Genomic DNA, 27095 nt, shown 5'->3' on the forward strand with positions numbered 1-27095 from the left:
AAATCTGAAATCAAAACAGAAAGTGCTGGAAATACTCAACAGGTCAGGCAGCATCTAAGGAGAGAGAAATAGAGTTAATGTTTCAGGTCTGTGTGACCTGTCATGATGGAAGATTACAGACCTGAGACATTAACTCAGTTGCAATTTCAGTGTTTTTGCCCAGAGAGGAAAGAAATGTCAAAATGGAATACAGTTTTATTGCGAATGATAATCTATAAGACACAAAGAGCTGAAGCACTTGAGACAGCTGGTTGGTTGGAAAGGAAGATATGGCTGCTATCACATCAGCTGTCAGAAACCAGAGGCTTGGCCTGCTTCTCTTTCCCCCTTCCTCCCCCTGCTATACTATTCCTCGACTGGGCTCACACTGGCAACCCGCTCATAGGCTTCGGCAGGCCAGTTGTCCCCAGAGGAGAAGCTCGCATCTCACGTTTCCCCCCCCGCTTTCATTTCCCCCCAACCCACCCTTCCCCCCCCCCATCCCCCATCATCAATCAGTCCAGGCTGCATGGCAGATTGCAGGGGCAACTCTTTGAGTGTCCCCTACAGCACCAAGTCTCCTCAGTTCACCTCCAGTCAGGATTAGAGTTGGTTCGCCCCTTGCTCGAATTATTTGGTCCCCTTCTTCTCCAAGATTTTTAACAGTACATTGTCATATTCGCACTCTACACCGATGCTGTCCTTTTGGTGCAACTTCTCTCTTGATTTCTTTTTACCAATGCTCTGTGTTGCTGCTTTAGGCACTGCGTAGTCATCCATGTTTGGGTTGTATGGGTACTCATGGCCTCGTGTCTCACAGTCCAAGCCCTGAAGTTTCCATGCATGGCCTTTGACCTCTTCTGGGTTGTCATAGACGGAAGGAGCAGCCACCCCTTCTGGCTCATCATAGATGTGGTCCTTGGGGAGGCATCTGTACATAACTGCATTTACATTTCTTCGGACGTTGGATTCGTCTATGGTGTCATAAAGAGGGTCTCCAAATTCTTCAAGCCTGGGAGGTAAAAATGTAGAAAATGTAATTTCATTGTCCTGTTGGATGGAAGGCATTAGGCCTAAAGATGGAAAACGCAATGTCTTTGCTATAGCGTCGAAAGGGATAGCATAGTCAGACTCTGGCTCACATTGGTTCTCTAGTAATTTCTTCCCAGCTTGAGTTTTGGTCAATGCTTTTGCATTGCCACGTGAACTGGACTTCACAACTACGTCCCTAACCTCAGAGTAAGTTGATTGGACTTCTGGGTGTTGAGGCAGGTTTCCTGTGACCCCGGCCACTGGGTAGCTGTGATGGCTCTTCACCACCTGCCTCCAGGGCATTGTGGAAGACGACTTGGCATTGCAAGCTGACTCCAGAGACAAAGACCTCAGGGAAGGGAGCGTAGCATTTGACATTTCAGCTTTCACTATGGTTGACTGCTGTCCTTGCTCTTCATCCAAGTCATGCTGCGCTACCTCCTCTTCCGTCCCATGAGCAAGCATTGGTGGAGGCCTGGAACTTAGAAGACTTTCATTCTCCAAACTACTAGGCAGCTGATTATCCAACTCATTGCTTTGTTTCTGTACTTTGATGGCAGATTCAATAATTTGGAAAATCTCATTCCCTTGCCTGGTGTCAAACTCAAAGTTGCCTTCTCCAGTTGCGCATCGCCTCCCAGCCTCAAAGGAAAACGTCACCTAGAAACACAACAGACAGACAACATATTTTATCAATTTTAATAGAGTACAGTAGCATAGTGTTACTCGACTAATAATCCAGAAGTCCTGGACAAATGATCCAGAGATATGAGTTCACATTCCACCACGGCAGCTAATAAAATAAAGCTAGAATAAAAAGCTGGTATCAGTAATGGTGACCATGAAACTTACCAGTCTGTTGTAAAAACCCATCAGGTAAGGTATCTCAAAAATGTGAGCAATCGGTAAAGCTAGCCGTTTCATGCTGCTACAATGCAGTGGCAACACGAGTGGTATTTTCCACTAACAGGATGCTACCGCCAAGCTAAAAAGACATTCAGCCTACCACACAAATGAGTAATGTGACATATACATTCCAGTGCCGATGTGATGCCAGACATCCCAACGACTGACGGATCATATCAAACAGAACGTCCCTTTGGTTGTTCGCAATAGACAAGAGTATTGAAAGTACTCAACCAACCGTGCTTGCAAAACTCAACATAATGTCCAACATTAGATGTAATTCAGCAATTGGACAAATCTCCCACAACAATCCCGAGTGTACTAAGAATTACACCAACAGCCACTTTAAGATTATCAGTTATGTTTGCAATATGGCTCACTTGTGCTTGCTAGAAACTACATATCTTCATACGCAGAGACCTGTCCTCTGCAGGCAAAAGGAACATAGGGACTTGGGTTATACAGCACAGAAACAGGCCCTTTGGCCCATCATGTCCGTGCAGGCCATCAAGCACCCATCTATTCTAATCCCATTTTCCAGCACTTGGCCCATAGCCTTGTTTGCTTTGGTGTTTCAAGTGCTCATCTAAATGCTTCTTAAATGTTGTGAGGGTTCCTGCCTCTACCACCCCTTCAGGCAGTGTCTTTGACACCTTTTTTGAAATGTGAGGGACAATCATTCCCTGGTGCATTCTCCATGGCAACACCTCGACCACTCAGAGTCCACTTGCCAACCAATCAGCACCCTTTTCTCATGCAGTATAAATTGGTGCTGCCTTTGAAATTTGGAATTCTTGCATACGAACATACTAATTAGGAGCAGGAGTCGGCCACTCAGCCCTTCGAGCCTGCTCTGCCGTTCAATAAGTTCATGTCTGAACTGATTACTCCACATTTCCACCCACCCCCGATAACCTTCCAACCCCTTTGCTTATCAAGAATCTATCTACCACTGCCTGAAAAATATTCTAAGACTCTGCTTCCACCGCCTTTTGAGGAAGAGAGTTCCAAAGACTCATGACCCTCTGTGAGAAAAAATTTCTCCTCGTCTCTGTCCTGATAAGTACAAGACAAAAAACTTCCACAGCATGTCTCTTTTTTCCAGCAATACTCAAGTTCTGTTCTACCAAACAACTATATTTTCATACATGATTTATTGAACTATCTCATACATTTTTCAGCAAGCACTGCTTTTTCTCAATTAAACCCAATATATAACAGCTCTGTCGGTATCTGTTAAGGGAGAAGACAGGTTAACAACAACTTGCATTTATATAGTGTCTTTGACATAAATAAATCCCAGGGTGCTTCACAGAAATGTTACCCAACAAACATTGATACTGAACCGCACAAGGAGATATTAGGACAAAAAAGCTTAGTCAAAAAGTTAATTGTAAAGACCGTCTTAAAGGAGGAGAGAGAGGCAGAGAGGCTTGGGGAGGGAATTCCAGAGGTGAGGGATGAAGCAGCTGAAGGCCTGGTAGCTGATGGTGGGGGTGAAGGAAATCAAAGGTGCACAACAGACTAGAATGGGAGCTATCTCAGAAGGATGTAGAGCTCAAGGAGACTGCAAAGATAGGGAGGAATGTCGTCACAGAATCAACCGAGCACTGAGAGTTTTATAAAGTAACAACCGCTGAAAAATCTGGAGTTGAAGGACAAGGAGATTTGAGATTAGAAATGAGAGCTCGCAATCTTAGCAATTGAAGCTTTAACCTGTCGAATATAGTGTTACCCCTTTTATATATTCCTTCTTTAGGACTCAGAAATATGCATGTTGGCATATAATATAGAGTAACAGTGCGGAATGTTACACAGCTGTAGCTCAGTGGATAGCAGTCTCCATTCTTAAGCAAATGTTGTGGGTTTAAGTCCCAGCACAGAGACGTGAGCAGAGAATCCAGGGTGTGCCAGTCCTGAGGGAGTGCTGTACTGTCAGAGGTGTCATCTTTTGGATGAGATAGTAAACCGAAGACCCGTCTGCCCCCTCGGGTGGACAGAAAAACACCTCGGCACTATGTTGAAGAGGAGCAGGGAAATGTCCTAGACAATATTTATTCCTCCACCAACATCATTAAAATAGGTTAACTGGTCATTTATCACATTGCTGTTTTGCGAAACCTTGCTGTGTGCAGATTGGCTGTTGTGTTTTTTACGTTACAGCAGTGACTACACTGGATAAAAAGTATTTCTCTGACGATGAAGCACTTTGGAACATCTTGAGGTTGTGGAAGGCGCATCAGAAATGCAAGTTTTTTTTTAAACTCTAAACTTATTGCTGTTGATAAAATCATGAACTGTTCAAGCATCCTGGTCGTTCCTTCCTCCCAGCCTAATAATAATGGCCAATTTAAAATTTAAGTGCTGGAGAAAGCTGCTCTGAGATGCGTTTTATGCTGGTGCGCCAAACACTTTGCAAGTCTTGGATATTTTTACATTGAGAAACCAAGGGTGAAGGGCTGAGACCCAGGGACCCAGGGTGCAGAGCAACACCAAGGTTGCAAAGAGCAAAAGAGGGACCAAGTCATCGGAAGTAGTGATCAGCTGCTACTGCACTTGGGTTTTAAAAGCCTGTCAATTGTTGTTCGGATGAAAGGCAAATGGAGGTGAGTTGATTCACAATTATGAAGTCCTGGGTAAGAATGAGTGAGACAGGAGCCAGACTGTCTTGGATGGGATATTTGGAGATTTGATGTAATGAGAAAATATATATTTTTTGAAGCATTAATTACGGTAATATTGAAATACAGAGAGACCAGGAAGGTTGTAGGGTAGAGAGAGGGGTTAGAGGCAAGATTTAAGTGGTATTGTCTGCCTACCAGGTGATCAGATGTGTGATGGACGTTCTAAAAGATCCTCCTCAGATATGGAACGAGTTTTCATTTTCTGTGAGGATAATTACATTTGGGCAGCACAGTGGTGCAGTGGTTAGCACTGCAGCCTCACAACTCCAGCGACCTGGGTTCAGTTTTTTTATTTATTTATTCAGAGATACAGCACTGAAACAGGCCCTTCGCCCACCAAGTCTGTGCCGACCAACAACCACCCATCTATACTAACCCCACAGTAATCCCATATGCCCTACCACCTACCTACGCTAGGGGCAATTTATAACAGCCAATTTACCTATCACCTGCAAGTCTTTGGTGGTGGGAGGAAACCGGAGCACCCGGAGGAAACCCACGCAGACACAGGGAGAGCTTGCAAACTCCACACAGACAGTACCCAGAATTGAACCCGGGTCCCTGGAGCTGTGAGGCTGCGGTGCTAACCACAGCGCCACTGTGCTGCCCCTGTTCTGGGTACTGTCTGTGCGGAGTTTGCAAGTTCTCCCTGTGCCCGCGTGGGTTTTCTCCGGGTGCTCCAGTTTCCTCCCACAGCCAAAGACTTGCAGGTTGATAGGTAAATTGGCCATTGTAAATTGCCCCTAGTGCAGGTAGGTGGTAGGAGAATGGTGGGGAAGTGGTAGAGAATATGGGGTTAATATAGGATTAGTATCAATGGGTGGTTGTTGGTTGGCACCGACTTGGTGGGCCGAAGGACCTGTTTCAGTGCTGTATCTCTAAATAAAATAAAAATAAACTCAGGATCTAGAATTGCTGCTGTAGTAACAGGATATGACTGGAAGATGCATTCAAATCTCACGTTAAGCAGCAACAACAGTGTCTTCTGTCCCCAGGCTACACCCACTGGACTGTGATGATTGAAATGTCCTGCAAATGCATGAATGTTTTCGAATAATTACTTTGTTTGCATAATGTCAGATGAGCACCTGTAATTCAACCTTTCGCTCAGATGGCATTTATAAAACGCCCAATCTTTTAATATAATTAAAACTCCTAATTCAACTCATAAAATCTGTTATACTGAAGATAAAACTGCTCTTGAAATGGGTGAGTTATACTGCCTGGCAGATCAGTTCATTAAGATCTGGGACTGCGTTATCAGTGCTACATAACAAATGCCAGATCTGATCCTACGCTGCATTGAATGAAAATAAGAAATCCAAGTGTTTACCTTGTCTCGACCAAAGCGTCTCAAAAATTTGTACGGCCAGGTGTAGTGGACATCTCCAGTTTTAAGATCCTTCAGCTGTAAGCTGTCTTTCTCCACTGTGAGAAGAAACATGCCTCGGATTCGACATCTATCAGCGGCTTCTGTCTTCCTCACTGTGACCCTGAAGTCTTTAACTGCAACAAAAAGACATTTAAATAATGCAAGATGTAGATCTGGAAGAAAAATGTGTTGACATTTTGTTCACACTGCAGTGCTCCAGGTTGAGAGATGGAACTCACTGTGATTTATCGTTTGTTTGGGATTTCAAGACTGAGGGAATCCTGTTCAGTACTGTTCGAGCTGCCGTCCTTTGATTAGATGTTAAACTGAAGCCCTGTTTCTGTGTGCAGCTCTCCATGGAACTATTCAAAGGCTGCAACCTAGCCAAAAGTCTTGCATCAACCAACACCATTAAAAAGAGGCTAATTGGTCATTCATCTCATTACTTGTTACTCAGATCTTGTTGCATAATCCATGCTGACATTCCCAGTGCACCACTGAGGGAGCGCAGCACTGTCAGAGGTGCCGTATTTCAGTTGAGACAAACTGAAGCCCCATCTTCCCTGTCAGGTCGATGTAAAAGATCCCAAGGCCAGTCTTTTGAAGAAGAGCAGGGAAGTTCTCCCCAGGGTCCTGACCAATAATTTAACCATCGAACCAACACCTAAATCAGATTATCTGGTCATTCATTTCATTTACTGTTAGTGGGATCTTACTGTGTGCAAATTTGCTGCTGTGTTTCCTACATTACAACAGTGACTGCACTTCAGAAGTACTTCATTGACTGTGAAACACTTGTTACGACCAGGTGAGGAAGGGGTCTCACACTCCCCTCTTGGCCCTTTCCTGATTTGGCCGTAACAGGATTTATCTTTCAGCTTCACCTCAGTGAGTCCTCGCTCACTGCTCTCTAATTCTAATTGTAAATGAACCAACCAGACAGGTTTTCTCAGGTTTAAACAAGAAAGATGTATTTATAAACTGACTCTGACTCAGTTAAAATGATTAAATTATGCGATGCAACCACGCTGGCATGCATACGAGATAAACACACACACAAATAGATACAGAGGGGGAGAAAGAATTAAAAGGGGAGGTTTAAGTAGGGTTGGCAATAAATAGAATTCAGTTCCTGTCTTTTGGTTTGGATGAAAAGTCCTTGGTTGGAGTTCTCACTGGGGCCCAGTACACACTTTCAAACTTTCTTCTCAGGTACCAGAAGGCTGAAGGGGCCCTCTGTCTTGAGGCTTACACTGATTCCATGGGTCCCTGGGACTTTGCTTGAGAGAGAGAGAGACAGGGAGAGAGAGCTTCCTTCTCTTTTGTCTTCAAATTGCAGTCTGCCCTTTCTGTGAGGCACAATTCAAACAGTTCCCAGTCTGGCCAGCAGGTAAGTCATGTAACCAGCTCTTTGTTTGAAACAGCATCATCTGTGAGGGTTGTTGATTCTCAAAGTTCTCCAGTCTCGCATGGTGGGGTGTGAAGCTCTGGCTCTTACACAGACAAAGAAGGTTGATTATTATGATTGCCCAGACCAATCTTGTGAATTGAATCAGTGGACACTTCCATTGTCTCTGTATTCAACTGTCTCTCAGAATGCAAATGTGCAGCCATGTTTCAGCTGTCCAACTCTGTGGTCTTTTTTAAACAAATTCTGTGCAATGTCCAGTAAAAGGGTTCAAGTAATGTTCCATCTGACAAAATTGATATGTTTCCATTTGGCAGGTGTGGTTTCTGTCACACACTTTAGGGCATTCTCGAGGTCGATATAAATGCAAGTTCTTTCCTTTTTTAATACAATGGACGGGACATGCGTTGAGATGTTTTTGAATGATGTACAAGAAGATATATAAATGGGTGTCTTCCTTTCATTAATAATTTCACTTAATAATGAGATCACTCAGAAATTAAAACGTTGAAGAGCAAAGTTATTGCCAGGCCAGATCTTTGTCTGGTTCTCACGCCAGGCAGAAAATTCTTAAAATGAAATCTGTTAAGATGAAATATCATCAGTCAAAGACCAACTGAAATGACAAAAAGAGTAAACTTTTGAAATAAAAACAAATGTTGGAAATACTCAGCAGATCTGGCAGCATCTGTGGAGAGTGAAACAGGTTGATGATGGTTTGTCAGAGCTGTTTTAGTTTTGGTTTTAGTGTTTAATTCACTGCCACTTATCTTCCATGAATGTCCACTTTGAAGAAGTTCTGATCTTCTCTGACAGGATTTCCGTTTGTCTCTTTTACTTTGTTCATCTTCATTGCCTTCTGTTTCCCACTGACCTGAAATATTAACTCTGTTTCTCTCTCTGCAGGTGCTGCCAGATCTGTTGAGTATTTCCAGCATTTTGCCTTTGTAATAAACTCTTGACACGTGTTCTCAGCATGTTTGGAGTTTCAGTGAGTGAAATGCTTGTTTCAAGGGAAGTTGCTTCAGAGGAGCAGGACACAGGTGGGCATGACAGTGTGAGAGAGAGGTGCTGGTGGCCGCAGTGGGGAAATCAAGGAGAACTTTGACAATGAAAATCGAATGGAGATGTGCTCAGGCTGAAGGGGAGTGTGATTCAAAATAAAGTCAGCTCTCAGTGTGGTAGTCTCTGATCCCAATGGTCACAACTCCTTCAGGGTGTGTGAGATTGCTGAATCTCGAGTGAAGTGGGAATACAATTACTTCATTAAAAGCTGTAGGCAATGTATTTTTATTCTGCGTTATACTATATTATGGCACATCTGGTCTTGCCTGCACCTTCCGTTGCTGATTTGGCAGTTGGCATGTAAGTTGTCTTTGGTTCCTGTTCTACTTTTAACAGTGAGTCACAAGATAATCAGCCAGCGCAGAAAATAAAAACAGGGTTAATAACTTTTGGGCACTTCAAATGAAGAAATTCAGCACATTTTTCTTGATGTGTGATTATGTCCTACTCGATCACTGCGACAAAGTGGTTTACTTGTGATTGTCTATTTTCCATTCACAGGCATTCAGCATAACTTGCAAAAACCTCAACTTTTTTCAGTTGTGATAATGTACAGCTTTGAGTGTGTACAGCTCTGTGCTTGCTATTAGTCGATAAGGAGAAGAACAAACATTTTGCAAGCTACCGCCCCATCTCCAACCTCCCTTTCCTCTCCAAAGTCCTTGAACATGTTGTTGCCACCCAAATCCATGCCCATCTTCCTGGGAGTTCCATGTCTGTATCCCTCCAATCAGGTTTCCATCCCTACCACAGTACCGAACGTCGCTTATCAAAATCACAAATGACATTCTATGTGACTGTGACAAAGGTAAACTTTCCCTCCTCGTTCTTCCCAACCTGCCTGCAGCCTTTGACACAGTTGACCACATCATCTTCCTCCAGCACCTCAGTACTGTCGTCCACCTGTGTGACGCTGCACTTGTCTGGTCTTATCTATCTAATCAGAGCCAAGAGTACCTCCAGCATTTACATCGTATCTCTTATGTCAGAATCTCAGGACATCGCAAAGCGCTTCACAGCCAATTATATACTTTAGAGGTGCAGTCATTATGTTGTGATGTAGGAAAACACAGCAGCCAATTTGCGCACAGCTAGCTCCCAAAAGCAACAATGAGATAAATGACCAGATATAGAGTTTTTGGCATTTTGACATTTGTTGAGGGGCGATTGTTGTGCAGGACATGCCTTGTCTCCTTTGAATAGTGTCCTGGGATCTTTCACATCCAAGAATGCTGCTGAGTAAAGCAGCTGACCCTTAAGCTATATGCTGCAGGATGAAGAACAGGCGAAGGAGATGAGGAATTCTGTGGCACTGAGAAAGGGGTGGTGTGGGGGGATGGGTCAGAGTAGGAAATGATGAGAGTCTTCATATACTTTTAAGTGACAATGCAAGAAGGAAGAGCATGTAATATTGTGTATCTGTAGCATGAGCTAAGACAAGGGACAGGAGGAGTGACATATGTAGAGAGAACAAAGAACAGTTGCGAGCGAGAGAGAGATTGGAGGAAAGATTTGAGAATGAGTGTGTTAATTGGTAAATTTCCAACATAGAAACTAGGAGGAAGGGGTGATCAGCACCTTAAGTGTACAGACCATGTATTGACAATATTAATTTCAGTAAATCCTTGAATACTTAGAATTACATAGAAATTTCAGCGCAAGTCATTGAGCCCAGCTGGACCTCCTGGTGTGTATGTTCCACACGAGCATCCTCCCGCCCTTCTTCATCTCACCCGATCAGCATTTCCTTCGATTCCTTTCCCCCAATAATTTTCTCTCGTACAATCACCTGAATTTATGGACGCCTTTCGTGTTCAAAGGAGCCTCACAAATGGAAATCGGGAATGGACGCCCAGCCATGGTGGGAGAGATTAGATGAGGGGATCAAAAGTCCCGTTGGTCAGAAGGTGTTTTTAAAGGAGGAGGGAGAATTAGAGAAGTAAATGTTTGTCAAGGAGTTCCAGACAGTAGGACCAAGGAGGCTGAAGGCACAGCTGCTAATAGTGAGCTGAAGGGACCATGGGGGAGGGGGGAAATGGATGCACTAAAGGCCAGAGGAATGATGTTGGAGTGGACACATTGAAAGCTGAAGGAGATTGCAGAGACAGGAGGAGACAATGGTCGCAAAACAGATGGTGTGATTCTGTACCGCTGCGTTCACAGAAAAGGCAGGCCAGGTCAGGAAACAAGAGATCTGCAGGAACATCTGCTTTTTATGTAGTTATTTAACAACTTTCGCACATGTATTGAGAAAAAGTTTCAGGGACTCTCCCTGTTTTCCCCTGGCTGGTGAGTCTAGAAGCGGGATCATAGTCTCAGAATGAGGGATAGGCCATTTAAGACTGAGATGAGGAGGAATTTCTTCACTCCAAGGGCTATGGAAGCTGAATCATTGAGCATGTTCAAGACAGAAATTGATAGATACCTGGATACTAATGGCATCAAGGGATAGAGGATAGCACGGGAAAGTGGTATTGAGGGAGATGATCACCCATGATCTAATTGAATGGTGGAGCAGGCTCGACAGGCTGAATGGCCTACTCCTGCTCCTGCTCCTCTGTTCCCAACAGATTAGTGACTTCTGACATCTAGTGGACTGTTCAACATTCCTCTCTTGCCCAGCATCTGCAAACAAATGAACCATGAGTGAATTCTGATAGATCTGATCAGGATTCCTGGCTTATATCCATTTTCCTTCGGCCTAAATGCAAAGCACTATTTGACATTCTTTACATTAAAGGCACTAATGCTCGCCATTGCTTGCTAGAACTTTGTATTCCAAAAAAAACAAAGTTATAAAACAAGTGCTTTATCATGTTTGTGACATTTTCTACAGATTATAGAATAGAATTCCCCATGGTGTCTCCCCAACTTCTCGGTGTAACTTGCACAGGAGATTGGAAGAAACTCACAGCAAGAATTACTGGCATGTCAACATTAAGGTTCAGCTCTTGTCTGTTGCCCCTGAGATTGGTTCATATCCAGTTTGTTTCACATGAGAGTCTTTTTCATTGATTGTTAGGGGAGGGAAAAAGAGTCCAGAAGACCTCTGGTGGGGCTGTTTAGCTCAATAGGGGACTCCTGTATTTAACACCATTGAATAGGGAGCTCTCTCTCCACCCCAAACTACCGAGCCTGGGATAGCTGGTCCTGCCCAGGGTGAAGAGACCTTTCATCTCAACATCAGATGAGGTGTGTGCCTGGCAGCTTACAGCTGTCACAGGTGAAGACACCCACTCCCCACCCCCCTGCCAACTAGAAGACCAGCAAAAAGACTGCTTTTGTTTCTATGTCTCCTGGCCTTCCTCTCCCTCAGCCTCTCCCCCCTTGTCATTACCCACCGAAAGTAGTTGTGATGAATTTTATTATTTTTACAATTTTCTTTATTTCTTTGGTTCAACAAACAGTGGGTGTGACTCTTCTGCCTCATGGTCCTCTCCGGTGGCGGGGCCTAAGAATGCTGCAGCAGCTGCGACAGCCACTCCTGTGGCCCCATCACCATTCAAGCTCTGAACAGCAAAGCTTGGGGTGATGAATTACACACACGCAACTATGACTAGTGAGGCTTGAGTGAAGGCAATGGCCGAGGTCATCGGCCCTTTGGCCATTATCGCAGCCTCAAAGATGCGCGGGAAGGCTGTGTTTTTCCTGATGACCGAACGGGCTGTGGCCCTGGCCCTGAGCAAGGGGCTCACCGTGGGCGGGACGTTCCGACCAATCGACCGTTGGGGGCTACTGCACAGTGCGTAATTTTAACAGACGTTCCGCTCTTTATTTCCGGTGATCTCCTCCTCCCCAAACTGCACCATCATCTCAGTTCCATTCGGTCTTCAGGACAGCAGCCTCCAGCATGTCGACTCTTTCTGTCGCCAGCTATTTATGCAGCCGGCGCAGGAGTAGGTCTCGGAGGGCCACTTGGATGCTGAGTTACGGGGGAGGGCTACCGTGCCTTTTGGACCTCGGATGGAGCACGGAGCCAAGCCTGCAAAGGGGTGGGGCATGTTCAGAAGAGCTACCCCAACCTCTGGGTCGCTAACTCCACCTTGGCAGCCCATGGTGGCGCCACCGAACCTCCCCCGACGTCCCCCTACACTTGCAGCAAACACCGCTCAGTCAGTTCCGGAGGCCATGGTTTTCACAGCCTCCAGCAGGGAGGGGTAGGCCCATCCGAGTGGAAGGAAGGCACGACGTAAAATAAAGGCGCGTCCCCTGGACACAGAGGAACAACCTGGGCCTGAACTCACCCCAGAGCCTGATCCCGGGTCGCCAACTTGTCCCGTAGCTGAGCTTGGGCTCGAGACACCAGGGCTAAAGGAGGTTGTGGGGTTGGGACGGAGACCACTACAGTCATGGAGGTCTCTGAGTCTGAGCACCCCTCCCAGAACAAGAGGAGGAGACACCCCTCCTCTGAAGAGGACCCTGAATTATGGGGTTCATCTTCTGGTGCAAGTCCTCGGTCTCCCCCACCGTCACCAGCACCATCAGGGCCTTAGGCCCTCGGCGGGAACCATCTCTCCCTCAGAAAGGAGGGAGGAGGGAAGCCCCTGTAAATTTGCCAACTCATGAGGAAGGGCTCCCACCCGTAGTGGGGGAGCCTGGTGACCCACCGGGAGAAAACACTCCATCTGCCACTGAATTGGGTGTCCTGGGTGGAGGGTCAACTCTCCCAATCACCTGTTAATACCACCCGGGATATACCCAAAGGCTGATTTACATAGTGCCCCGTCTGCTGGACCTGTGGGCGCTGGCGGGGCCGGAGATGGCCTCCTCTCTCCGCCTCTAGTCCGGGTTCCGACTGTATTTCCAGGGTCGAGAACAACCATCTCCTCTGGGCCCCTCATTCGTCCGGGGATGGAGGTGGAGGTGGGTCCTGACTGCTGGCGCCCATAGGCTCAGGTTCCCTAGAAGAAACCAAGGAGGAGTCCTCCGCCATCGATCCTGGTGGGTGAGATCGTGACGGAGTTGGGACCAGCTGGTGCGGCTGGGACGTCCACCCCACAGTGTATGGTGGATGTGTCAGCCAAAAGGCAATGACGGCCTGGAGGAGGATGGAGACTCAGTGTGGGGCACGGAGGAAGATATTGAATCCATCGCCAGTGAGGCGGTGGATTCCCTCGTGCCCCCTATCGAGTCTCCTCTCATCCCCACTGCGGAGCTCCGGGACCTTGTTGCTGCCTGCAGGGGTTGCCTCAATAAAGTTCAGCTGGCCTTCGACTGGTGGTCGAATTTGGTGCTGATCATCTGGTCCATCCGTGCTGCCCTCAAGAAGGTGGGGGAAGGGCGTGGGAGTGAAACTGGTTGTGAGGTGCCGATTCAGTGCTTTCCTCTCTGGATTGCTGGGGGAGTGGAAGGCGAGGTGCCGGTGACGGGATCAAAGTACCTTTGACATGAGGATAACCAGAGCCAGCCTCTACATCAATAGCAGCAGGGGGTCTCTCGGCAGATTTCACAATCTCTCAGTGCTCAGGGAAGGGAGATCTATGGTGAGCTTTCTGCAGGAAACCCACACCGTTCCGGGAGATGAAGCCACCTGGCTCCTGGAGTGGCAGGATGGGGTCTACATGAGTCACCTCACCCCTAATTCTAGTTTAGTTTAGTTTAGAGATACAGCACTGAAACAGGCCCTTCGGCCCACCGAATCTGTGCCGACCATCAACCACCCATTTATACTAATCCTACACTAATCCCATATTCCTACTACATCCCCAACTGTCTCTACATTTCCCTACCACCTACCTATACTAGAGGCAATTTATAATGGCCAATTTACCTACCAACCTGCAAGTCTTTTGGCTGTGGGAGGAAACCGGAGCACCCGGAGGAAACCCACGCAGACACAGGGAGAACTTGCAAACTCCATACAGGCAGTACCCAGAATTGAACCCGGGTCGCTGGAGCTGTGAGGCTGCGGTGCTAACCACTGCGCCACTGTGCCGCCCTTAGTGGGGTGGCTATCTTGTTGGCCCTGACGTTTCAGCCGGAGATCTTAGGGGTCAAGGAGCTTGTGCCGGGTTGCTTGCTCCACCTCGCCTGGGTGACATGCTACTCCACTTTGTGAACATGTTTGCCCCCAGCCCGATGTATTGCAAGCGCGCTTCTTTGAAGCAGTGTCCACTTTCTTGAGCTGTATCGATAGCGGCGAGTGCATCATCCTCAGGGGGGATTTTAACTGTACCCTCGAGGTGGGGGATCGCTCCGGTCCCCAGCGTGGCCAAGCATCGGTGGAGAAGTTGAGGGAACTGATCAGCTCCCTCGACTTGGTGGACGTCTGGCAGAATTTCCATCCTGACTCCAGCACTGACCTGGCTATCTGGAGGACGATGATCCCAAATCGATCACCTCTACATTTCACAGGCGTATGTCTCCTGCGTCTGGTCGGCCTCCATGCAGCCAGTGCCGGGCTCACTCCACCAGCTGCTGTGGGCGGAGCTCACTCTGTTCCTCACACGGGCAGGGTCCACATACGAGCCCTTTAACAACCAGCTGCTGGAGGATGAGCAATTCCAGGACTCGTTCCGTCGATTTTGGGCCAGCTGGAGAATGAAGCAGGTTGGCTTCCCCTCCTGAAGGCCATGGTGGGATGTGGGCAAGACTCACATCTGTGTCCTCCGTCAGGAGCATGCGAAGGGGTCGACCAAGAGATGGGAGGCTGAGATCAAGCGCCTGGAGAGGGAGGTGCTCGACTTGGAGTCACATCTCAGGCAGGTCATCGTGGACCTGGCCCTGTGGAGTGCTGAGGGACCTGCGGCCCAAAGTGTCCCGAGGCGCATATGTGAGGTCACGAATCCAGATCCAAGAAGATTTGGACTGCGCATCACCCTTCTTCTACTCACTGGAAAAATGGCAGGGAGTCCGTAAGCAGCTTGTTGAGCTACTGGCCAATGACAAATCCTCCGTCACGGATCTGGAGGGAACGGGCCTCTTGGTCCGTATTTATTACGGCACATTGTTCTCTCTGGATCCATCCAGCAACGATGTGCGCAGAGTTTCGTGGGAGGACCTGCCAAAGGTCCGCCTGGAGGGCGCCGAAGGACTGGAGGCTCTGCTCACGTTGGCGGAGCTGGCCAGTGCCCTCCACTAGCTCTTGAGGAGCAAATCCCTGGGGCTGGACTGTAGAGTTCTTCAAGGCATTCTGGGATGTCCTGGGAGGGGATTACGCGCGGGACCTGGGGAAAGCCTGGTGACCAGGGAGATGCCCCTCTCATGGCACAGGGTGGTCATCATCCTGCTGCTGACAAGCTTATTGAAGAACTGGCATCCGGTCTTCCTTCTCAGCACGGATCTCAGATCTTTGACAGGGCTATGACTACCCACCTGGGCTCCGTGCTGGCCCACATGATCCACCCCAAGCAGTTCTACACGGTCCCGGGCCGGTCCATCCAGGACAACATCCACCTGGTCTGGGACCTGATCCATCTTTCCCAGAGGACTGGTCTATCAGTCGCCTTTCTCTCCCTCAATCAGGAGAAGCCGCTCGACAGGGTGGATCAAGGATATCTTTTCAGGACTCTGCGCATGTTCGGATGCAGGCTGTATTTTGTAGTCCAGGTCCGACTTTTATATGCTGCCGCAAAATGTCTGGTCAAAGTTAGTGGGTCCTTGATGGCACCCCTTCACTTTGGGAGAGGAGTATATCAGGGATGCCCCATGTCCGGCCAATTATATACTATCTGCATGGACCCATTCCAGTGCCTGCTTCGCAGGAGGTTGGCGGGTTTGGCTCTGCACGGGCCGGGCATGCAGGTCGTCCTCTTGGCTTACACCGATGAATTGCTTATCATGGTCACAGATCCCTTGGACATGCAGAGGATGCACAAGTACCAGCAGATCTTTTCTGTCGCTCCCTCAGCAAGGATCAATTGGGAGAAATGTTCCGGCCTCCTGGTGGGTCAATGGCGGGTGGAGTCCCTGCCAGAGGAGTTAATACCTTTTGCGTGGAGCACCACGCACCTCCTCTATCTGGGAGTCCACCTGAGCCCCGCTGAGGAAGCCTGGCCAGCAAACTGGCAGGAGTTGGAGGTGAAGGTCACCACTTGGCTAGGTCGCTGGACAGGGCTGCTCCAAGCATTTGCCAACAGGGGCCGAGCGCTGGTCAGAAACCAACCGGTGGCCTCGATGCTGGGTACCGGTTGGTCACTTTGGTCCCACCCCCTGTATTTGCCAACAAGATCTAGAAAAAGCTTGTCAGTTTCTTCTCAGGCAAGAGGAAACATTGGGTCTCTGCCGCAGTTCTGAGTCTCCTGATTGAGGAGGGTGGTCAGTCATTGGTGTGTGTGCATACCCAGGCTGCTCCTTAAGTTCTGGCTGCACTTCAGTCCCACGCTCCTGATCTTTGGGCACCCGGTGCAGAGGGGCGTGGGACGGGAGGAGGATCTCCTCGTCGGTCTGCTCCTGGGCCTGGCCGAGGTGGCAATTCACAGGTACAGGCTGCGGGCCATCGGCGGGGGGGGGTTCCGTCCTCCCTGATTGCCTGCCCCTCTTCCGCGGTTACGTTCGCGCCCGGGTGTCCCTGGAGAAGGATCATGCGGTGTCCACCGGCACACTTGAGGCCTTCCGCGACCGGTGGGCACCGCAGGGACTGGAGTGCATCATCGACGCCGAGAGTGGCATTTTAATTTGAGTTTTTTGTTTATTTATCTATTTTTAATAAAGTTATATTAAAAATATTTATATAGAGGGGCCCTGAGGAATAAAGGCCCCCTCGACATGAAATATATAAAAGGGGCCTGGGGTATAAAGGCCACCTTCAAGAAAAAAAAAACAGTATTAGATACAGAGTAAAAAAAAAACGGGGACTAGATACAGAGTAAAGCTCTCTCTACACTGTCCCCATCAATCACTCCCAGGACAGGTACAGTACGGGGGTTAGATACAGAGTAAAGCTCCCTCGACACTGTCCCCATCAAACACTCCCAGGACAGGTACAGCACGGGGTTAGATACAGAGTAAAGCTCTCTCTACACTGTCCCCATCAATCACTCCCAGGACAGGTACAGTATGGGGGTTAGATACAGAGTAAAGCTCCCTCTACACTGTCCCCCATCAATCACTCCCAGGACAGGTACAGTACGGGGGTTAGATACAGAGTAAAGCTCCCTCTACACTGTCCCCCATCAATCACTCCCAGGACAGGTACAGTACGGGGGTTAGATACAGAGTAAAGCTCCCTCTACACTGTCCCCCATCAATCACTCCCAGGACAGGTACAGTACGGGGGTTAGATACAGAGTAAAGCTCCCTCTACACTGTCCCCCATCAATCACTCCCAGGACAGGTACAGGACGGGGGTTAGATACAGAGTAAAGCTCCCTCTACACTGTCCCCATCAAACACTCCCAGGACGGGTACAGTATGGGGGTTAGATACAGAGTAAAGCTCCCTCTACACTGTCCCCCATCAATCATTCCCAGGACAGGTACAGTACGGGGGTTAGATACAGAGTAAAGCTCCCTCTACACTGTCCCCCATCAATCACTCCCAGGACAGGTACAGTACGGGGGTTAGATACAGAGTAAAGCTCCCTCTACACTGTCCCATCAACACAATTAGGAGGCCATATCCACAAATGGTGCTGCTGGTCTCACTGCCGCCGACCCCCATTTGGTCCCGACATCCGGATTTTAATTAGGATTGCATGGTCGTTTGAAAGTTGAATATTCCACAGACATTTTTTTTTAATTCATTCATGGGATGTGGACATCGCTGGCCAGGCCAGCAATTATTGCCCATCCCTAATTGCCCTTGAGAAGGTGGTGGTGAGCATTAGGAGGATAGCAACTCATTTAACATTCAGTATCAGCATCCCACCAAGTAAGATAGGTTCAAATGGTCTGCAGAGATTCTTCGAAGTGATTGATTTTAAAACAAAGTGACATCAGGAAGGTGTTAAAACTCAGCCTCGCAGCATGGGACTGGAGTGATGCGTAGTTCAGATTGAGTCGGTGCAGCAGCTTGCCTTCCCTGAAAAGCATTGGTGAACCGGTCGGGTTTTCGGAACAATCTGGCTTCTTTCGTGGCCATTCTATATCCATGCCATTACCAGGGGTTAGTGAAGCCACCTAAAAGTGTCAGGTATTATCAGTGACTCGGTCAGGCATGCTCCTTGTCCCCATGTTTGCTCCAGTTTAAATGCTTAGTCTCTCTGAGGATGGCATTGCCCAAATAGAGTCCACATAGCCAAGTATCCCACTCTCGTACCCCTTATATTTTATGTTGGTCAGTTTGTCCTATTTCAATCACATGGGGCCTGGAGAATTGAAAAGGTCAGTTCTTCACAATGCTTCCACGTTGCTGGATAAATTCTCAATCAGAACCCGAGCTCTGTTGCTCTCAATGACCTGAGATCTCGGCCAATTCATGATGGGTTTAAAATTGATTGGTCCCTCAAAGCTCCATGGTACACATTACATCAGAAAGCTGGGATACCACCTGCACTGCAGCATTGTGGTCTCGAGGGGAAGATGAATCTGCTAGATGTGGAACATGCCACCACTTTACAAGAACAGGATCACTAATGGCCATTGATCAACATGCACCTTGACCACGTGCACTTCATACCTCTCCCACTGTCAATGGGCCTTCCATCTGGGGACGGACAAAGTTTTGGGAAGGCTGTATAGCCACTGCTGTAATGTCGGAAACGACGCAGTCAGTTTTATGCATGGCAAGATCCCACAAACAGAAATGTGATCATGACCAGATCAGAAGGTCTCGAGGTCATTGGAAAGGATGCAACTTTGCTCACACTCTATTCCTGATGTGGTGTATTGCCCAGAGGTGAGGGAGGGAGGTGAGAACAGGGGAAAGAAGGAGGAAGGGAGAGAGAGAGAAATTTATACTGTAGAAACTTTCACAACTGCCTGACATTTTGCTGAATGTCATCCACAGAGGGGAGTAATGGAGTCCTTGTTTGTAAAACACCTGCACGGAGGAAGATTGAGGGGGTATCACAGCTGGGGCATTTCTATTGTGCTTTTCGCGACCAGAATGTCCCAAAGCACATTCCAGCTAATGTATTTTTGAAGTCCCTGTTGCAATGTAGCTAATGTCCCACAAACAGCAATGTGGAAATGACCAGATTATTTGCTTTGGTGAAGTTGGCTGAGGGAAAACTTGGACACCACAGAGAACTCCCCTGCTCTTGGAAAGAGTGGTCCCTCAGGCTTTTTCCCTAATTTCAAAGAAAACAATATAATTTTTCACATGCGTTTACTGCTGATGAAAACATTTCAATTGTATTCACACATTCTAGCAGACACAAGTTTCCAAGTTGCCTTATCTTATTGTGAGCTCAACCTCGCAGTGCTTTATTATGTTGTCAATAAGATCTTAGGTGCTTCCTTTTTTTGAAAAAAAACACAATATCCTTCCTGTGTTCTTCGGGTTCAGGGCCAGGCACATCAAATATAGAGAGTAGAAAGAAGCACTTCCATATGAGGTTTGCGTTTACACCAGCTTGTCGGTGCCTGAGGTCAAACAATAAAGAGCAAAAGTACCTAACTTACACAAGATAACATCTGCTGACATGTTTGCCACTTGTCAACCGTGGCTCATTGGATAGCACTTACGCTCTGAGTCAGAAGGCCTTGTGTTCAAGAGCTAGTCCACAGACTTGAGCACCTAATTTAGGCTGACACTCCCACTGCAGTTCTGCGGGAGTGCTACACTATCAGCAGTGCTGTCTTTCAGACGACATGCTAAACTGAGGCCCTGTCTGCCCTCTCGGATAGACAGAAAAGATCCCTTTCACATGCTCAGTGCCTCCGCAAATACTTTTGAAGTGTAGTCACTGTTAAAATGCAGGAGCTGGGGCAGCCAATTGATGTACAGGAAGCTCCCACAAATAGCACTGTAATAATGACCAGATAATCTGTTTTAGTGATGTTGGTTGAGGGATAAATATTCATCAGAGCACCAGGGGAGACTCCCTGCCCGTCTTCAAAATCATGGCTGGTGGATCTTTTCCATACAGCTGAGATAAGGCGGGGCCTCGGTTTAACCTCTCATCCGAAAGATGGCGCAACTGAGTGCAGCACTCTCTCGGTACTGAGCCTCATCAGTGCAGCATGACCTCAGTACTGATCCTGTGACAGCACAGTGCTCCCCCTCCAACAGTGCAGTCCTCCCTCAGTACTGCCCCTCTGATAGTGCAGCGCGCCCTCTGTACTGAGCCTCTGACTGCAGTCCTCCCTCAGTATTGAATGTCCAATGGCGTGGCATTCCCTCAGTACTGAGCGGAGCTCTATCTGTACAAACCCTCAGTGCTGCACAGGGAGTGCCGGTCTGGATTTTGTGCTTAAATTTCTCGAGTGGGGCTTGAACCCAGAACCTTCTGAGTCAGAAGCGATAGTTAGAGTGTTGCAGAAATAGTTGCTCAAGAGGCAACTCATGGCTGCCTTCAAATGACCACATGCTATTAAAATAAAACAGCCAGTGTTTTCTGTCTTTGTCTTCGTTCCTTTTTATTAATTCTCTCCTTTGTTCCCCAATCCACAGATATACAAGTGGAATCAACGTATTTCTATATCGGACAAGAAAAAAATAGACCCGCTGTAGAGAGGATGCTCTTTAATCAAGTGCAAATTATTGCCTGTGACTTGTGGTCAGTTTCTACACTGGCCAGTAAGCTCAGGTTCACTTGCAGTCTTGCCGTGCCCCGAATCTTAAGAAACTCCTGAGCCCCTTAGCAAAGCTCCAAACAGGAAACCAAGAAAGCCACTTCACCAAAACCCTTTCCATGACGTGCTGCTTCTCACTTGTATGCACAAACTCGTTTACCTCCAAGACCTGTCTGCAAGTTAACCCCACCAATGCTGGCTCAAATTCTCCACAGCTCACAGGTCCCAGGGAACAGCCCTTCCTCCCGCCCACCCCTACACACCCTTCACATGGTGATCTCTTCTGCACGGATGACGGATGGAAGACCGAACTCTTGAATCGTGCTCAGGCAATAGCTCAGAAGTGCTTTTCTCCCAAGTCGCTTCTGCGAGCCTGTTTGTGCAGGTCAGCTCCCCACACTTAGCAGTAGGTTTGCACACAACTAGCTCCCACAAATAGCAATATGATCGTGACCAAGTCATATGTTTTCACTGATGTTGGTTGAAGGATAAATGTTGACCAGGACAGTCCGGAGAACTCTCCTGTAAAATAGTGCCATGGGATCTTTTATATCCACCTTCGAGGGCAGATGGGTCCTCAGTTTAATGTTTCATCTGAAAGGTGGCCCCTCGGATGCTGCAGCACTCCCTCAGCGCTGCACTGGGAGTGTCTGTGGCCACTATGCCAATGCAAGACCCGTCTCAGAGTCAACTAGCCTGGAGTCATATGTGGGTCAGTACAGGTAGAGGTAGAGGTATAGCTTCCCTTCCCCAGGACAGTGCTGAGATGGCTGGCTTGTTAAGAATGGCTGCCTTCTCCTGACAGCAGAATTGGAAAATGTGAAACTGTTGGCCAACACAGCACGCTTGTTTTGGTGCAAAGAACATTCAGCAGCCAAGGCGTGTGAATGGAGATGGAATACAGATCAGCCATGATCTAACAGAATGACAGAACAGGTTCAAGGGGCCTCTTCCTGTTCCTGTCTATCAGCAGTCACGCCCCCCACTGCAAATGACTGCTGCATTTGCTCAGCCGCCAGTGTGTCAGGGGCAGTTTGCGAAGTGATTTTGGGGATGTTTCTGTGACGGACAGTAAAATGCATTCAATATATGCAAACTGTACTTTTAAACGTGGGGCCAGAAATGTTCCATGGACGGAGTGCTGTTGGTGGCAGTTTGCATGAGCTGTAGATTGGGAGCTGAATGAATATGTGAGACTGTGGTAGTCGAAGTGAGTTCAGACAATGGAGTAAGGTACCAGAAAACATGGTGTTCCCCCGACAAGCATCAGCTCCGTCAGAAGAGGACGTGAGAGAAAAGGAGAACAAAAAGAGAAAGTTTTATTGAAAATGAAGAGTTTGTTTTGCACAGACAGAACTCGTGTGCGTTTATTTGCTGTGTGCCCGAGACATCAGCTGAAATATGCATCAACTATGTTCCAAGCATCATACTTTTAAAAAGTCACACTTGACAAACTTCAGAAAAATTCTCCCACCAAGAGAAATTGAGTCATATTTGAAAAAAGCGTAGTCTGACCTTCAACTGACTTGAGAATCAGCCTATAACATTGACCCGCTCACTGGCCTCCGGCAGGTACATCAAATACACCTTGTAGTCTTAAGGAGACACACAATGTTGGACACAGCTGCATGTTAGCAGCAGAATAATACATGGTGTTCTCATGGTGAAATGTGGCAAATCACCAAACCTCACTCTCTGAGCAGGAGGCTGCACTCGAAGGGAGCACAAGTCAAATAGGAAGAGAAAGAAAGACTTGCGTTTATATAGCCTTTCACAACCTCAGCACTTTTATTTATTTATTTATTTGGAGATACAGCACTGAAACAGGCCCTTCGGCCCACCGAGTCTGTGCCGACCATCACTTTTCAGCCAATGAAGTACTTTTGAAATGTCGTCACTGTCGTAACGTAGGAAAATGCGGCATCCAATTTGCAGCAAGATCCCACGAGGTCAACTGAAATGTAACGAACAGCCGGGGGCATAAATTTCTGGGCTCACCGTGTCACAGAGTGCTTTACAACACTGAGAAACCCAACCTGCAGTCTCGACAGGAACAGAAAATGAGTATTGCCTTCAAAAAACAATGTGGGCTAGTGTAACAAGTGCATTGAGGGGATCTTTGCCTGTCAAGCACATGCTTGTCGAGCAGACAGTGGGCATCACCCCACAGTGTCTGCCTTAGAGCATTCAGAATCAGCCCTGTGATATCAAAGTGCTATCTTGCCTGACCCTCTATTTTTTGAAAGCACCAGATATTGCACCTCACTCAGCATGCTAAGACTGTCCGACCCCATACTTGAGGGGAGCGCAGGTCGCATTTGGAACACAGTTCTCCCACTGATGTCTCATTGGAGGGAAGCCCACCCCCCCTCTGGGAGTCAGAATTCATTGCTGTTCACTCCCTAAGCTCAATGAAACCAATGCAAAAAACGTATCCAATTTTCTCAATGGAGATAGGCAACTTGAAGGAAAAGGATATGGAATTGTGCCATTAATTGTCTCTTGGTCACAGACAGTTGGGTGTTTTCTCTTCCACCTGCCCAAGCGTCTCTTCTCCCGACCCCCTTTCTATTGGAGGGTCATGGGTCGTGGGTTGAGTCCACTTTTTCCCACCAGCGCAGGTACATGCAGTTTGCAGGGTCGTAGGAAAGGCCATCATTTATATAGAATGGAGGAATTGAGCAGACCTCTTACCATCCGCTCCCCCAACCACAGCCATGCCCCCAAAGCAAGGGGGCTGGTCTCTAAGTTACATGTCAACCATGGTTCAGTAGCAGCCTTGGAGTCACCCCTCATCCGCTCACATTCTCCGATGGCGGGGAAGGATGATCACGGGACAGGGAGCAGTGGCTCGAGCACTAGCCGTGTTATGCTTTACATTATTCGACCTTTCCCATGTCCAGACTGACAGAGATCATCTAACATCGCAAACCTTGGTTCCATTCCCAGTCCGCAGGTTAGATTTCGATGAGTTGACTTGACAGATTCAGTTGCCAGCAAAAAGCAAGAGCAGCCGCCTTCACGTCCACCGAACGCTCAGGGTCCGATTCTCGGATCGGTGGAGATTTCCCGTAAAACGCACCAAGAAACTGTCTTACATCCTACACACAGTCACTCGTACACCCAGCACTGCCACTCCTACCAGCTAGGAAATACTGCACAGGAAGGCATGAAAGCCATCTCTAGATTGTCAGACAGAGAACAAAACTGATGCTTATCTCTTTTCTATTCATCTCTGAACATTCTCTTTCGAGTTGGAGTGAAATTATGATTTTGTTTTTGTTAGCAGAAGAATTCAAGTAGGACAAGCAGCCAGGAGAAGTGCAGCAAGAGGAGGGCTTGATTCACACTTGTTCTCTGTGATCTGTGCTTGGGGGTTGCCTTCGAGTGTTGACGCTCCTCGGATGGGTCTTCTCTGAGTGGCAGAAAGGGAAGGCTGGCAAGAGGGCGGTGGTTTGATTCATTCTGAGGATGTGGGTGTCACTGGCAAGGCCGTCAATTATTGCCCATCCCCGACTTGCCCTGGAAGGTGGTGTTGGGCCATCTACTGTGACCAGATACCTGGTTTGATACTGCTGAGTGTCTTGCCAGGCCAATTTCAACAGGGCAGTTAAGCTAACCACGTTGGTGTAGGTCTGGAGTCACCTTTTCCTCCCTGTGAGCTGAGTGGGTTGTTATGACAATCCAACGGCTTCATGGTCATTGTCTCTAGATTTTTAAACTGCATTTAAAATTCCACAACTGTCACGGTAGGAGTTGAACTCAAGTTCACAGAATCACAGAATAATACAGTGCAGAAGAGGTCCTTCGGCCCATCGAGTCTGCACCGATACATTAAAACACCTGACCTGTCTACCTAATCCCATTTGCCAGCACTTGGCCCATAGCCTTGAATGTTATGACATGCCAAGTGCTCATCCAGGTACTTTTTAAAGGATGTGAGGCAACCCGCCTCTACCACCCTCCCAGGCAGGGCATTCCAGACCGTCACCACCCTCTGGGTAAAAAAGTTCTTCCTCAAATCCCCCTTAAACCTCCCGCCCCTCACCTTAAACTGGTGACCCCTCCTAACTGACCCTTCAACGAAGGGGAACAGCTGCTCCCTATCCACCCTGTCCATGCCCCTCATAACCTTGTACACCTCGATCAGGTCACCCCTCAGTCTTCTCTGCTCCAGCGAAAACAACCCAAGCCTATCCAACCTCTCTTCATAGCTTAAATGTTCCATCCCAGGCAACATCCTGGTGAATCGCCTCTGCACCCCCTCCAGTGCAATCACATCCTTCCTACAATGTGGCGACCAGAATTGCACACAGTACTCCAGCTGTGGCCTTACCAAAGTTCTGTACAACTCCAACATGTGTCCCAGGATGCTGTGGGAGGCGAGGGTGGAGATTGCAGGGCTCTGACCCTAATTTTTAATTCCTTTCTGGTCACGGGGGAGGTGCCAGAGGACTGGAGAACAGCTAATGTGGTCCCACATTTAAGAAAGGTTGTAGAGATAAGCCAGGGAACTACAGACAAGCCTCGATTGATAAAGGCAAGTGTCCCATATGCCTTTTTCACCACCCTATTAACCTGCCCTTCTGCCTTCAGAGATCTATGGACAAACACACCAAGGTCCCTTTGGTCCTCGGAACTTCCCAGTGTCAGGCCATTCATTGAATACTTCCGTGTCACATTACTCCTTCCGCAGTGTATCACCTCACACTTTTCAGCGTTAAATTCCATCTGCCACTTTTCTGCCTATTTGGCCATCCCGTCTATATCTTCCTGTAACCTAAGACACTCCACCTCACTGTTAACCACTCGGCCAATCTTTGTGTCATCCGCGAACTTATTGATCCTACCCCCCCCCCCCCCCCCCACATAGTCATCGATGTCGTTTATATAAATGACAAACATTAGGGAACCCAGCATAAATCCCTGTGGTACGCCACTGGACACCGGCTTCCAGTCACTAAAACAGAGATCTGTCATCACTCTCTGTCTCCTACAGCTGAGCCAATTTTGAATCCACCTTGTCAAGTTACCTTGTATCCCATGTGCATTTGCTTTCTTGATAAGTCTCCCATGTGGGACCTTGTCAAAGGCTTTGCTGAAATCCATGTAAACTACATCAACTGTACTACCCTCATCTACACACCTGGTCACATGCTCAAAAAATTCAATCAAATTTGTTAGGCATGACCTCCCTCTGACAAAGCCATGCTGACTATTCCTAATCAAATTTTGCCTCTCCAAGTGGAGATAGATTCTCCCCTTCAGAATTTTCTCCAATAGTTTCCCTATCACTGACGTGAGACTCACTTGTCTGTAGTTCCCTGGCTTATCTCGACAACCTTTCTTAAATGTGGGACCACATTAGCTGTTCTCCAGTCCTCTGACACCTCCCCCGTTGCCAGGGAGGAATTAAACATTAGGGTCAGAGCCCTTGCAATCTCCACCCTCGCCTCCCACAGCATCCTGGGACACAAATCGTCCAGACCTGGAGATTTGACAACTTTTAAGCCTTCGAAAACCTCCAATACCTTGTCACTCCCGATGTTATCTGGATTATTGGTCCTCAGATTTGAAAACACTAGTCCTGTAACATAAGTACTAAGCTACCAAACTGCGCTCAGTAAGTGAGTGAAGTTAAAATGTTCGCATCCCAAAACAGTAAAAAAAAACTGTTCTGCACTCTCGTTAAAGAGAAAGACAGGAACACTCTTAACCTGTGTTTGTGTGCGGAAGGGACAGTGACCACTGAAGCTCCAGAATGTCGATCTTTAATCATTGGCAGGAAGTCGGTTTTGTAGCAACAGTTCAGCGGAGGGAGATTCAACCATGGCTTTCAAATGTGAATTGGGTAATCACTTGAAGAGAGAACACTGGCAGGGTTACGGGGAAAGTGCAGGGGAGTGGGACTTGCGAAATTGCTCTTGCAAAGAGTCGCCAGGGGATCGATGGAGTGAATTTCGGTGCTGCAACTATTCTATGATTCTCCTAAAATGGCGTCTGCGTCAGAGCAGCACATAACAATGACTCCA

The 27095-nt window shown here is 47.7% G+C and overlaps 1 protein-coding gene across 1 annotated transcript in view; it reads right to left on the reverse strand.

The window, feature by feature from the left end:
* Positions 1 to 486: 486 nt before the first annotated feature.
* LOC137357105 (docking protein 2-like) overlaps positions 487 to 27095 on the reverse strand; it is a 61088-nt gene continuing 34479 nt past the window's right edge. Inside the window, exons 4-5 of the mRNA XM_068023139.1 lie at positions 5935 to 6107; positions 487 to 1671 (exon numbers count right to left, since the gene is read on the reverse strand). Of these exons, the coding sequence (XP_067879240.1) occupies positions 610 to 1671; positions 5935 to 6107 (1235 nt within the window). The 3' untranslated portion in view covers positions 487 to 609. The remainder of the gene's footprint in view (positions 1672 to 5934; positions 6108 to 27095) is intronic.

This window comes from Heterodontus francisci, chromosome 47, assembly GCF_036365525.1.
Source record: "Heterodontus francisci isolate sHetFra1 chromosome 47, sHetFra1.hap1, whole genome shotgun sequence".
Classification (NCBI taxonomy): Eukaryota; Metazoa; Chordata; class Chondrichthyes; order Heterodontiformes; family Heterodontidae; genus Heterodontus; species Heterodontus francisci.